The sequence below is a fragment of the Danio rerio genome, chromosome 7 (genome assembly GCF_052040795.2).
Source record: "Danio rerio strain M-AB ecotype USA chromosome 7, GRCz13ab, whole genome shotgun sequence".
Taxonomy (NCBI): domain Eukaryota; kingdom Metazoa; phylum Chordata; class Actinopteri; order Cypriniformes; family Danionidae; genus Danio; species Danio rerio.
In genome coordinates, this window is record NC_141027.1 from 78,780,108 (window position 1) to 78,792,686 (window position 12,579).

The following is a 12,579-nucleotide window of genomic DNA, read 5'->3' on the forward strand; positions in this document are numbered from 1 at the left end:
AATTCAGACATTTTCAGTTTCAAGTTATCAAATACTCAAAAGAAAAACAGGAGCAAATAATGTGTTGATACCTGAATGGAAATTTGTCTCATTCACAAAGCAACAAAACTCTGAGGTAGTTGAGAAAAGAGAGGAGTCTGTAGTCACTGGAATGGTGAGAGTGAAAAATGGTAGTGTTTTTGTAATGGGGGCAATTGAGGTCTCCATGGATGTAGAAAAGTAGAAAACATTTGTAGTAACAACTGGTGAAATTGTAGATTTGGTTGTTTCTAATGTTGTTCCTTCTTCTGAAGTAGTTGTGGCTGTAGTTGTCGGCTGGATTGTTTGGCCAGTTGTTACCACCTTCGGTGGCCTGGTGGTGGACAACGTTGTCTCAGAAGTGCTCAGTTCGTTCTCAGTAACTGTCTCAGTTGTTGTTACTACTCCAGTTGTTTCAGTTACTGTAGATGATTTGGATGTTGTGGACAAAATGCTTGGAGCTGATGGCTGCACAGTGGTACTTCCCTCCACAACACTAAAAGTCGTGGATGGGATGGCTGCTGTGGTGGTTGAAAGTGTTGTTTCAGCTTTGATTGGTTTTGTTGTTGAAGATGGACCCTGGGTACTGACCTCAAATTCAGTGGATGATTCAACACTCACTGTTGTGGACACAAGTGTAGTGACTGGTACAGCAGTTGTCTTTGTTAGTGTTGTTGGTTGAGTGGATGTTATGGCTGGTGAGGTTTGTCTCAGAGGGACAGATGTGCTTGATGGTGTTGAAGATTCAGGTGATGTTGCCGTAAGCTCCTCCACGGTTGTTGTGGCAGTAGTTGTCGGCTGGATTGTCTGCCCAGTTGTTACCACCTTTGGTGGCCTGGTGGTGGACAACGTTGTCTCAGAAGTGCTTAGTTCGTTCTCAGTAACTGTCTCAGTTGTTGTTACTACTCCAGTTGTTTCAGTTACTGTAGATGATTTGGATGTTGTGGACAAAATGCTTGGAGCTGATGTTTCTGTGGGTTGTTGGACAGTACTGCTTCCCTCTACAAGGACAGTGGTGGATGGAGTCTCTGCTGTGGTGGTTGAAAGTGTTGTTTCAGCTTTGATTGGTTTTGTTGTTGAAGATGGACCCTGGGTGCTGACCTCAAATTCAGTGGATGATTCAACAGTTACAGTTGTGGACACAAGTGTAGTGACTGGTACAGCAGTTGTCTTTGTTACTGTTGTTGGTTGAGTGGATGTTATGGCTGGTGAGGTTTGTCTCACAGGGAGTGATGTGCTTGATGGTGTTGAAGAATCAGGTGAAGTTGCCGTTAGCTCCTCCACGGTAGTTGTGGCTGTAGTTGTCGGCTGGATTGTCTGCCCAGTTGTTACCACCTTCGGTGGCCTGGTGGTGGACAACGTTGTCTCAGAAGTGCTCAGTTCATTCTCAGTAACTGTCTCAGTTGTTGTTACTACTCCAGTTGTTTCAGTTGCAGTAGACGATTTGGATGTTGTGGACAAAATGCTTGGAGCTGATGGCTGCACAGTGGTACTTCCCTCCACAACACTGAAAGTCGTGGATGGGATGGCTGCTGTGGTGGTTGAAAGTGTTGTTTCAGCTTTGATTGGTTTTGTTGTTGAAGATGGACCCTGGGTGCTGACCTCAAATTCAGTGGATGATTCAACAGTTACAGTTGTGGACACTAGTGTAGTGACTGGTACAGCAGTTGTCTTTGTTAGTGTTGTTGGTTGAGTGGATGTTATGGCTGGTGAGGTTTGTCTCAGAGGGACAGATGTGCTTGATGGTGTTGAAGATTCAGGTGAAGTTGCCGTAAGCTCCTCCACGGTAGTTGTGGCAGTAGTTGTCGGCTGGATTGTCTGCCCAGTTGTTACCACCTTTGGTGGCCTGGTGGTGGACAACGTTGTCTCAGAAGTGCTCAGTTCATTCTCAGTAACTGTCTCAGTTGTTGTTACTACTCCAGTTGTTTCAGTTGAAGTAGATGATTTGGATGTTGTGGACAAAATGCTTGGAGCTGATGTTTCTGTGGGATGTTGGACAGTACTGCTTCCCTCTACAAGGACAGTGGTGGATGGAGTCTCTGCTGTGGTGGTTGAAAGTGTTGTTTCTGCTTTGATTGGTTTTGTTGTTGAAGATGGACCCTGGGTGCTGACCTCAAATTCAGTGGATGATTCAACAGTTACAGTTGTGGACACAAGTGTAGTGACTGGTACAGCAGTTGTCTTTGTTACTGTTGTTGGTTGAGTGGATGTTATGGCTGGTGAGGTTTGTCTCACAGGGAGTGATGTGCTTGATGGTGTTGAAGATTCAGGTGAAGTTGCCGTTAGCTCCTCCACGGTAGTTGTGGCAGTAGTTGTCGGCTGGATTGTTTGGCCAGTTGTTACCACCTTCGGTGGCCTGGTGGTGGACAACGTTGTCTCAGAAGTGCTCAGTTCGTTCTCAGTAACTGTCTCAGTCGTTGTTACGACTCCAGTTGTTTCAGTTACTGTAGATGATTTGGATGTTGTGGACAAAATGCTTGGAGCTGATGGCTGCACAGTGGTACTTCCCTCCACAACACTGAAAGTAGTGGATGGGATGGCTGCTGTGGTGGTTGAAAGTGTTGTTTCAGCTTTGATTGGTTTTGTTGTTGAAGATGGACCCTGGGTACTGACCTCAAATTCAGTGGATGATTCAACACTCACTGTTGTGGACACAAGTGTAGTGACTGGTACAGCAGTCGTCTTTGTTAGTGTTGTTGGTTGAGTGGATGTTATGGCTGGTGAGGTTTGTCTCAGAGGGACAGATGTGCTTGATGGTGTTGAAGATTCAGGTGATGTTGCCGTAAGCTCCTCCACGGTTGTTGTGGCAGTAGTTGTCGGCTGGATTGTCTGCCCAGTTGTTACCACCTTCGGTGGCCTGGTGGTGGACAACGTTGTCTCAGAAGTGCTCAGTTCGTTCTCAGTAACTGTCTCAGTTGTTGTTACTACTCCAATAGTTTCAGTTACTGTAGATGATTTGGATGTTGTTGACAAAATGCTTGGAGCTGATGTTTCTGTGGGTTGTTGGACAGTACTGCTTCCCTCTACAAGGACAGTGGTGGATGGGGTCTCTGCGGTGGTGGTTGAAAGTGTTGTTTCAGCTTTGATTGGTTTTGTTGTTGAAGATGGACTCTGGGTGCTGACCTCAAATTCAGTGGATGATTCAACACTCACTGTTGTGGACACAAGTGTAGTGACTGGTACAGCAGTTGTCTTTGTTAGTGTTGTTGGTTGAGTGGATGTTATGGCTGGTGAGGTTTGTCTCAGAGGGACAGATGTGCTTGATGGTGTTGAAGATTCAGGTGAAGTTGCCGTTAGCTCCCCCACGGTTGTTGTGGCAGTAGTTGTCGGCTGGATTGTTTGGCCAGTTGTTACCACCTTTGGTGGCCTGGTGGTGGACAACGTTGTCTCAGAAGTGCTCAGTTCATTCTCAGTAACTGTCTCAGTTGTTGTTACTACTCCAGTTGTTTCAGTTGAAGTAGATGATTTGGATGTTGTGGACAAAATGCTTGGAGCTGATGTTTCTGTGGGATGTTGGACAGTACTGCTTCCCTCTACAAGGACAGTGGTGGATGGAGTCTCTGCTGTGGTGGTTGAAAGTGTTGTTTCTGCTTTGATTGGTTTTGTTGTTGAAGATGGACCCTGGGTGCTGACTTCAAATTCAGTGGATGATTCAACAGTTACAGTTGTGGACACAAGTGTAGTGACTGGTACAGCAGTTGTCTTTGTTACTGTTGTTGGTTGAGTGGATGTTATGGCTGGTGAGGTTTGTCTCACAGGGAGTGATGTGCTTGATGGTGTTGAAGATTCAGGTGAAGTTGCCGTTAGCTCCTCCACGGTAGTTGTGGCTGTAGTTGTCGGCTGGATTGTTTGGCCAGTTGTTACCACCTTCGGTGGCCTGGAGGTGGACAACGTTGTCTCAGAAGTGCTCAGTTCATTCTCAGTAACTGTCTCAGTTGTTGTTACTACTCCAGTTGTTTCAGTTACTGTAGATGATTTGGATGTTGTGGACAAAATGCTTGGAGCTGATGTTTCTGTGGGTTTTTGGACAGTACTGCTTCCCTCTACAAGGACAGTGGTGGATGGAGTCTCTGCCGTGGTGGTTGAAAGTGTTGTTTCAGCTTTGATTGGTTTTGTTGTTGAAGATGGACTCTGGGTGCTGACCTCAAATTCAGTGGATGATTCAACACTCACTGTTGTGGACACAAGTGTAGTGACTGGTACAGCAGTTGTCTTTGTTAGTGTTGTTGGTTGAGTGGATGTTATGGCTGGTGAGGTTTGTCTCAGAGGGACAGATGTGCTTGATGGTGTTGAAGATTCAGGTGAAGTTGCCGTTAGCTCCTCCACGGTTGTTGTGGCTGTAGTTGTCGGCTGGATTGTTTGGCTAGTTGTTACCACCTTTGGTGGCCTGGTGGTGGACAACGTTGTCTCAGAAGTGCTCAGTTCGTTCTCAGTAACTGTCTCAGTTGTTGTTACTACTCCAGTTGTTTCAGTTACTGTAGATGATTTGGATGTTGTGGACAAAATGCTTGGAGCTGATGTGTCTGTGGGTTGTTGGACAGTACTGCTTCCCTCTAAGAGGACAGTGGTGGATGGAGTCTCTGCTGTGGTGGTTGAAAGTGTTGTTTCAGCTTTGATTGGTTTTGTTGTTGAAGATGGACTCTGGGTGCTGACCTCAAATTCAGTGGATGATTCAACACTCACTGTTGTGGACACAAGTGTAGTGACTGGTACAGCAGTCGTCTTTGTTACTGTTGTTGGTTGAGTGGATGTTATGGTTGGTGAGGTTTGTTTCAGAGGGACAGATGTGCTTGATGGTGTTGAAGATTCAGGTGAAGTTGCCGTAAGCTCCTCCACGGTAGTTGTGGCAGTAGTTGTCGGCTGGATTGTCTGCCCAGTTGTTACCACCTTTGGTGGCCTGGTGGTGGACATTGTTGTCTCAGAAGTGCTCAGTTCATTCTCAGTAACTGTCTCAGTTGTTGTTACTACTCCAGTTGTTTCAGTTGAAGTAGATGATTTGGATGTTGTGGACAAAATGCTTGGAGCTGATGTTTCTGTGGGATGTTGGACAGTACTGCTTCCCTCTACAAGGACAGTGGTGGATGGAGTCTCTGCTGTGGTGGTTGAAAGTGTTGTTTCAGCTTTGATTGGTTTTGTTGTTGAAGATGGACCCTGGGTGCTGACCTCAAATTCAGTGGATGATTCAACAGTTACAGTTGTGGACACAAGTGTAGTGACTGGTACAGCAGTTGTCTTTGTTAGTGTTGTTGGTTGAGTGGATGTTATGGCTGGTGAGGTTTGTCTCACAGGGAGTGATGTGCTTGATGGTGTTGAAGATTCAGGTGAAGTTGCCATTAGCTCCTCCACGGTAGTTGTGGCAGTAGTTGTCGGCTGGATTGTTTGGCCAGTTGTTACCACCTTCGGTGGCCTGGAGGTGGACAACGTTGTCTCAGAAGTGCTCAGTTCGTTCTCAGTAACTGTCTCAGTCGTTGTTACGACTCCAGTTGTTTCAGTTACTGTAGATGATTTGGATGTTGTGGACAAAATGCTTGGAGCTGATGGCTGCACAGTGGTACTTCCCTCCACAACACTGAAAGTAGTGGATGGGATAGCTGCTGTGGTGGTTGAAAGTGTTGTTTCAGCTTTGATTGGTTTTGTTGTTGAAGATGGACCCTGGGTACTGACCTCAAATTCAGTGGATGATTCAACACTCACTGTTGTGGACACAAGTGTAGTGACTGGTACAGCAGTTGTCTTTGTTAGTGTTGTTGGTTGAGTGGATGTTATGGCTGGTGAGGTTTGTCTCAGAGGGACAGATGTGCTTGATGGTGTTGAAGATTCAGGTGAAGTTGCCGTAAGCTCCTCCACGGTAGTTGTGGCAGTAGTTGTCGGCTGGATTGTCTGCCCAGTTGTTACCACCTTTGGTGGCCTGGTGGTGGACATTGTTGTCTCAGAAGTGCTCAGTTCATTCTCAGTAACTGTCTCAGTTGTTGTTACTACTCCAGTTGTTTCAGTTGAAGTAGATGATTTGGATGTTGTGGACAAAATGCTTGGAGCTGATGTTTCTGTGGGATGTTGGACAGTACTGCTTCCCTCTACAAGGACAGTGGTGGATGGAGTCTCTGCTGTGGTGGTTGAAAGTGTTGTTTCAGCTTTGATTGGTTTTGTTGTTGAAGATGGACTCTGGGTGCTGACCTCTAATTCAGTGGACGATTCAACAGTTACAGTTGTGGAAACAAGTGTAGTGACTGGTACAGCAGTTGTCTTTGTTACTGTTGTTGGTTGAGTGGATGTTATGGCTGGTGAGGTTTGTCTCAGAGGGACAGATGTGCTTGATGGTGTTGAAGATTCCGGTGATGTTGCTGTAAGCTCCTCCACGGTAGTTGTGGCTGTAGTTGTCGGCTGGATTGTTTGGCCAGTTGTTACCACCTGCGGTGGCCTGGTGGTGGACAATGTTGTCTCAGAAGTGCTCAGTTCGTTCTCAGTAACTGTCTCAGTTGTTGTTACTACTCCAGTTGTTTCAGTTACTGTAGATGATTTGGATGTTGTTGACAAAATGCTTGGAGCTGATGTTTCTGTGGGTTGTTGGACAGTACTGCTTCCCTCTACAAGGACAGTGGTGGATGGGGTCTCTGCGGTGGTGGTTGAAAGTGTTGTTTCAGCTTTGATTGGTTTTGTTGTTGAAGATGGACTCTGGGTGCTGACCTCAAATTCAGTGGATGATTCAACACTCACTGTTGTGGACACAAGTGTAGTGACTGGTACAGCAGTCGTCTTTGTTACTGTTGTTGGTTGAGTGGATGTTATGGCTGGTGAGGTTTGTCTCAGAGGGACAGATGTGCTTGATGGTGTTGAAGATTCAGGTGAAGTTGCCGTAAGCTCCTCCACGGTAGTTGTGGCAGTAGTTGTCGGCTGGATTGTCTGCCCAGTTGTTACCACCTTTGGTGGCCTGGTGGTGGACATTGTTGTCTCAGAAGTGCTCAGTTCGTTCTCAGTAACTGTCTCAGTTGTTGTTACTACTCCAGTTGTTTCAGTTGAAGTAGATGATTTGGATGTTGTGGACAAAATGCTTGGAGCTGATGTTTCTGTGGGATGTTGGACAGTACTGCTTCCCTCTACAAGGACAGTGGTGGATGGAGTCTCTGCTGTGGTGGTTGAAAGTGTTGTTTCAGCTTTGATTGGTTTTGTTGTTGAAGATGGACCCTGGGTGCTGACCTCAAATTCAGTGGATGATTCAACAGTTACAGTTGTGGACACAAGTGTAGTGACTGGTACAGCAGTTGTCTTTGTTACTGTTGTTGGTTGAGTGGATGTTATGGCTGGTGAGGTTTGTCTCACAGGGAGTGATGTGCTTGATGGTGTTGAAGATTCAGGTGAAGTTGCCGTTAGCTCCTCCACGGTAGTTGTGGCAGTAGTTGTCGGCTGGATTGTTTGGCCAGTTGTTACCACCTTCGGTGGCCTGGTGGTGGACAACGTTGTCTCAGAAGTGCTCAGTTCGTTCTCAGTAACTGTCTCAGTCGTTGTTACGACTCCAGTTGTTTCAGTTACTGTAGATGATTTGGATGTTGTGGACAAAATGCTTGGAGCTGATGGCTGCACAGTGGTACTTCCCTCCACAACACTGAAAGTAGTGGATGGGATAGCTGCTGTGGTGGTTGAAAGTGTTGTTTCAGCTTTGATTGGTTTTGTTGTTGAAGATGGACCCTGGGTACTGACCTCAAATTCAGTGGATGATTCAACACTCACTGTTGTGGACACAAGTGTAGTGACTGGTACAGCAGTCGTCTTTGTTAGTGTTGTTGGTTGAGTGGATGTTATGGCTGGTGAGGTTTGTCTCAGAGGGACAGATGTGCTTGATGGTGTTGAAGATTCAGGTGATGTTGCCGTAAGCTCCTCCACGGTTGTTGTGGCAGTAGTTGTCGGCTGGATTGTCTGCCCAGTTGTTACCACCTTCGGTGGCCTGGTGGTGGACAACGTTGTCTCAGAAGTGCTCAGTTCGTTCTCAGTAACTGTCTCAGTTGTTGTTACTACTCCAGTTGTTTCAGTTACTGTAGATGATTTGGATGTTGTTGACAAAATGCTTGGAGCTGATGTTTCTGTGGGTTGTTGGACAGTACTGCTTCCCTCTACAAGGACAGTGGTGGATGGGGTCTCTGCGGTGGTGGTTGAAAGTGTTGTTTCAGCTTTGATTGGTTTTGTTGTTGAAGATGGACTCTGGGTGCTGACCTCAAATTCAGTGGACGATTCAACAGTTACTGTTGTGGACACAAGTGTAGTGACTGGTACAGCAGTTGTCTTTGTTAGTGTTGTTGGTTGAGTGGATGTTATGGCTGGTGAGGTTTGTCTCACAGGAACCAATGTGCTTGATGGTGTTGAAGATTCAGGTGAAGTTGGCGTAAGCTCCTCCACGGTTGTTGTGGCTGTAGTTGTCGGCTCGATTGTTTGGCCAGTTGTTACCACCTTCGGTGGCCTGGTGGTGGACAATGTTGTCTCAGAAGTGCTCAGTTCGTTCTCAGTAACTGTCTCAGTTGATGTTACTACTCCAGTTGTTTCAGTTACTGTAGATGATTTGGATGTTGTTGACAAAATGCTTGGAGCTGATGTTTCTGTGGGTTGTTGGACAGTACTGCTTCCCTCTACAAGGACAGTGGTGGATGGAGTCTCTGCTGTGGTGGTTGAAAGTGTTGTTTCAGCTTTGATTGGTTTTGTTGTTGAAGATGGACCCTGGGTGCTGACCTCAAATTCAGTGGATGATTCAACACTCACTGTTGTGGACACAAGTGTAGTGACTGGTACAGCAGTTGTCTTTGTTACTGTTGTTGGTTGAGTGGATGTTATGGCTGGTGAGGTTTGTCTCAGAGGGACAGATGTGCTTGATGGTGTTGAAGATTCAGGTGAAGTTGCCGTAAGCTCCTCCACGGTTGTTGTGGCTGTAGTTGTCGGCTGGATTGTCTGTCCAGTTGTTACCACCTTTGGTGGCCTGGTGGTGGACAACGTTGTCTCAGAAGTGCTCAGTTCATTCTCAGTAACTGTCTCAGTTGTTGTTACTACTCCAGTTGTTTCAGTTGAGGTAGATGATTTGGATGTTGTGGACAAAATGCTTGGAGCTGATGTTTCTGTGGGTTGTTGGACAGTACTGCTTCCCTCTACAAGGACAGTGGTGGATGGAGTCTCTGCTGTGGTGGTTGAAAGTGTTGTTTCAGCTTTGATTGGTTTTGTTGTTGAAGATGGACCCTGGGTGCTGACCTCTAATTCAGTGGAAGATTCAACAGTTACAGTTGTGGACACTAGTGTAGTGACTGGTACAGCAGTTGTCTTTGTTACTGTTGTTGGTTGAGTGGATGTTATGGCTGGTGAGGTTTGTCTCAGAGGGACAGATGTGCTTGATGGTGTTGAAGATTCAGGTGAAGTTGCCGTTAGCTCCTCCACGGTAGTTGTGGCAGTAGTTGTCGGCTGGATTGTCTGCCCAGTTGTTACCACCTTTGGTGGCCTGGTGGTGGACAACGTTGTCTCAGAAGTGCTCAGTTCGTTCTCAGTAACTGTCTCAGTTGTTGTTACTACTCCAGTTGTTTCAGTTACTGTAGATGATTTGGATGTTGTGGACAAAATGCTTGGAGCTGATGTTTCTGTGGGTTGTTGGACAGTACTGCTTCCCTCTACAAGGACAGTGGTGGATGGAGTCTCTGCTGTGGTGGTTGAAAGTGTTGTTTCAGCTTTGATTGGTTTTGTTGTTGAAGATGGACCCTGGGTGCTGACCTCAAATTTAGTGGATGATTCAACACTCACTGTTGTGGACACAAGTGTAGTGACTGGTACAGCAGTTGTCTTTGTTACTGTTGTTGGTTGAGTGGATGTTATGGGTGGTGAGGTTTGTCTCAGAGGAACAGATGTGCTTGATGGTGTTGAAGATTCAGGTGAAGTTGCCGTAAGCTCCTCCACGGTAGTTGTGGCAGTAGTTGTCGGCTGGATTGTCTGCCCAGTTGTTACCACCTTCGGTGGCCTGGTGGTGGACAACGTTTTCTCAGAAGTGCTCAGTTCGTTCTCAGTAACTGTCTCAGTTGTTGTTACTACTCCAGTTGTTTCAGTTGCAGTAGATGATTTGGATGTTGTGGACAAAATGCTTGGAGCTGATGGCTGCACAGTGGTACTTCCCTCCACAACACTGAAAGTAGTGGATGGGATGGCTGCTGTGGTGGTTGAAAGTGTTGTTTCAGCTTTGATTGGTTTTGTTGTTGAAGATGGACTCTGGGTGCTGACCTCAAATTCAGTGGATGATTCAACACTCACTGTTGTGGACACAAGTGTAGTGACTGGTACAGCAGTTGTCTTTGTTAGTGTTGTTGGTTGAGTGGATGTTATGGCTGGTGAGGTTTGTCTCAGAGGGACAGATGTGCTTGATGGTGTTGAAGATTCAGGTGATGTTGCCGTTAGCTCCTCCACGGTAGTTGTGGCAGTAGTTGTCGGCTGGATTGTTTGGCCAGTTGTTACCACCTTCGGTGGCCTGGTGGTGGACAACGTTGTCTCAGAAGTGCTCAGTTCGTTCTCAGTAACTGTCTCAGTTGTTGTTACTACTCCAGTTGTTTCAGTTGAAGTAGATGATTTGGATGTTGTGGACAAAATGCTTGGAGCTGATGTTTCTGTGGGATGTTGGACAGTACTGCTTCCCTCTACAAGGACAGTGGTGGATGGAGTCTCTGCTGTGGTGGTTGAAAGTGTTGTTTCAGCTTTGATTGGTTTTGTTGTTGAAGATGGACCCTGGGTGCTGACCTCAAATTCAGTGGATGATTCAACACTCACTGTTGTGGACACAAGTGTAGTGACTGGTACAGCAGTTGTCTTTGTTAGTGTTGTTGGTTGAGAGGATGTTATGGCTGGTGAGGTTTTTCTCAGAGGGACAGATGTGCTTGATGGTGTTGAAGATTCAGGTGAAGTTGCCGTAAGCTCCTCCACGGTTGTTGTGGCTGTAGTTGTCGGCTGGATTGTCTGTCCAGTTGTTACCACCTTTGGTGGCCTGGTGGTGGACATTGTTGTCTCAGAAGTGCTCAGTTCATTCTCAGTAACTGTCTCAGTTGTTGTTACTACTCCAGTTGTTTCAGTTGAGGTAGATGATTTGGATGTTGTGGACAAAATGCTTGGAGCTGATGTTTCTGTGGGTTGTTGGACAGTACTGCTTCCCTCTACAAGGACAGTGGTGGATGGAGTCTCTGCTGTGGTGGTTGAAAGTGTTGTTTCAGCTTTGATTGGTTTTGTTGTTGAAGATGGACTCTGGGTGCTGACCTCTAATTCAGTGGACGATTCAACAGTTACAGTTGTGGACACTAGTGTAGTGACAGGTACAGCAGTTGTCTTTGTTAGTGTTGTTGGTTGAGTGGATGTTATGGCTGGTGAGGTTTGTCTCAGAGGGACAGATGTGCTTGATGGTGTTGAAGATTCAGGTGATGTTGCTGTAAGCTCCTCCACGGTAGTTGTGGCAGTAGTTGTCGGCTGGATTGTTTGGCCAGTTGTTACCACCTTCGGTGGCCTGGTGGTGGACAACGTTGTCTCCAAAGTGGTCAGTTCATTTTCAGTGGTTTGTTCTTCAGTTGTCTGACGTGTTGACACAGATTGTGATTGGGTGGAAAGCGTTGTCCATGGTTTATCTGTGACTGTAGGAAGTGTTTTTGTAATAGGTGCAATTGAGGTTTCCATGGTTGTTGTTAAGATGTTTGTTGAGGTTTCAGATTCTGATGTTTTCTTCATTGTTGTGGGTAAGGATGTTGATGGCTTTGTTGTTACATATACTTGTTGTTCTGTTGAATGTTTAATTTCTCTAGTAGAGGCAGTTTGAATAACTTCTGCTGTTGTTCCAGTGGTCAGTTGCTCTGGCTTCTTGGTCGTGTATGAAACTTCAGAAGTTGTGGATTCTATGGTCAAGTAAAGTAGAAATTGAATGTAAGTGAATGAACAATTTATGAAATATAAATCATTATTAAACAAGAATTAGATCCAATTTTAATTGAGAAGAATTGACTTGTGCTACTAAAATCTTACCACATCAATTTTAAAACTAATGCATAAATTATGATTTATAATGCATCATCTCCATCTATATATTTTATCCATATATTAAGAATAAACACGACTGTAGACATGAAAAAAGTACCTGGAGTGCTGAAGACAAAAACTGTTGTCGGGGTTGGTGTTGTGATCAAGCTGGATGTGGTCGTTGGGACTGTTGTTGTTTCACAAGGATCTATACTTCTTTCAATAGTGCCATTGACTGAACATATGCCTGTGATACAGCCTCCAAGTCCATCCGTTGTGTGATAAATGATGTCTCCATAATAGTATGTATCATTATTGTATTGGCATCTGCATGCTGAAAATGAAGCAAAAGTATAAGAAAACATATCTTTTTTATACCATTTTAAACTAAACTATAACTGAAATATGAGAGATCTTACCATTTATATCAAATTCACAAATAACTCCAGTTGATGAACAGTTACTAATTGGGGAAAAAGCACATGTATCACATGTAATCTGTTTGAAATATACTTGGGACACAAATTAGATACAGGTGTGTAAGTTAAAAATACACAC

At 45.4% G+C, this 12,579-nt stretch overlaps 1 protein-coding gene across 1 annotated transcript in view; it reads right to left on the bottom strand.

The window, feature by feature from the left end:
* The window catches only part of LOC100147849 (uncharacterized), a 35,025-nt gene that overhangs the window by 8,696 nt on the left and 13,750 nt on the right, over positions 1–12,579 (bottom strand). Inside the window, exons 18-20 of the mRNA XM_087260119.1 lie at positions 12,441–12,484; positions 12,140–12,355; positions 72–11,900 (exon numbers count right to left, since the gene is read on the bottom strand). Of these exons, the coding sequence (XP_087116245.1) occupies positions 72–11,900; positions 12,140–12,355; positions 12,441–12,484 (12,089 nt within the window). The remainder of the gene's footprint in view (positions 1–71; positions 11,901–12,139; positions 12,356–12,440; positions 12,485–12,579) is intronic.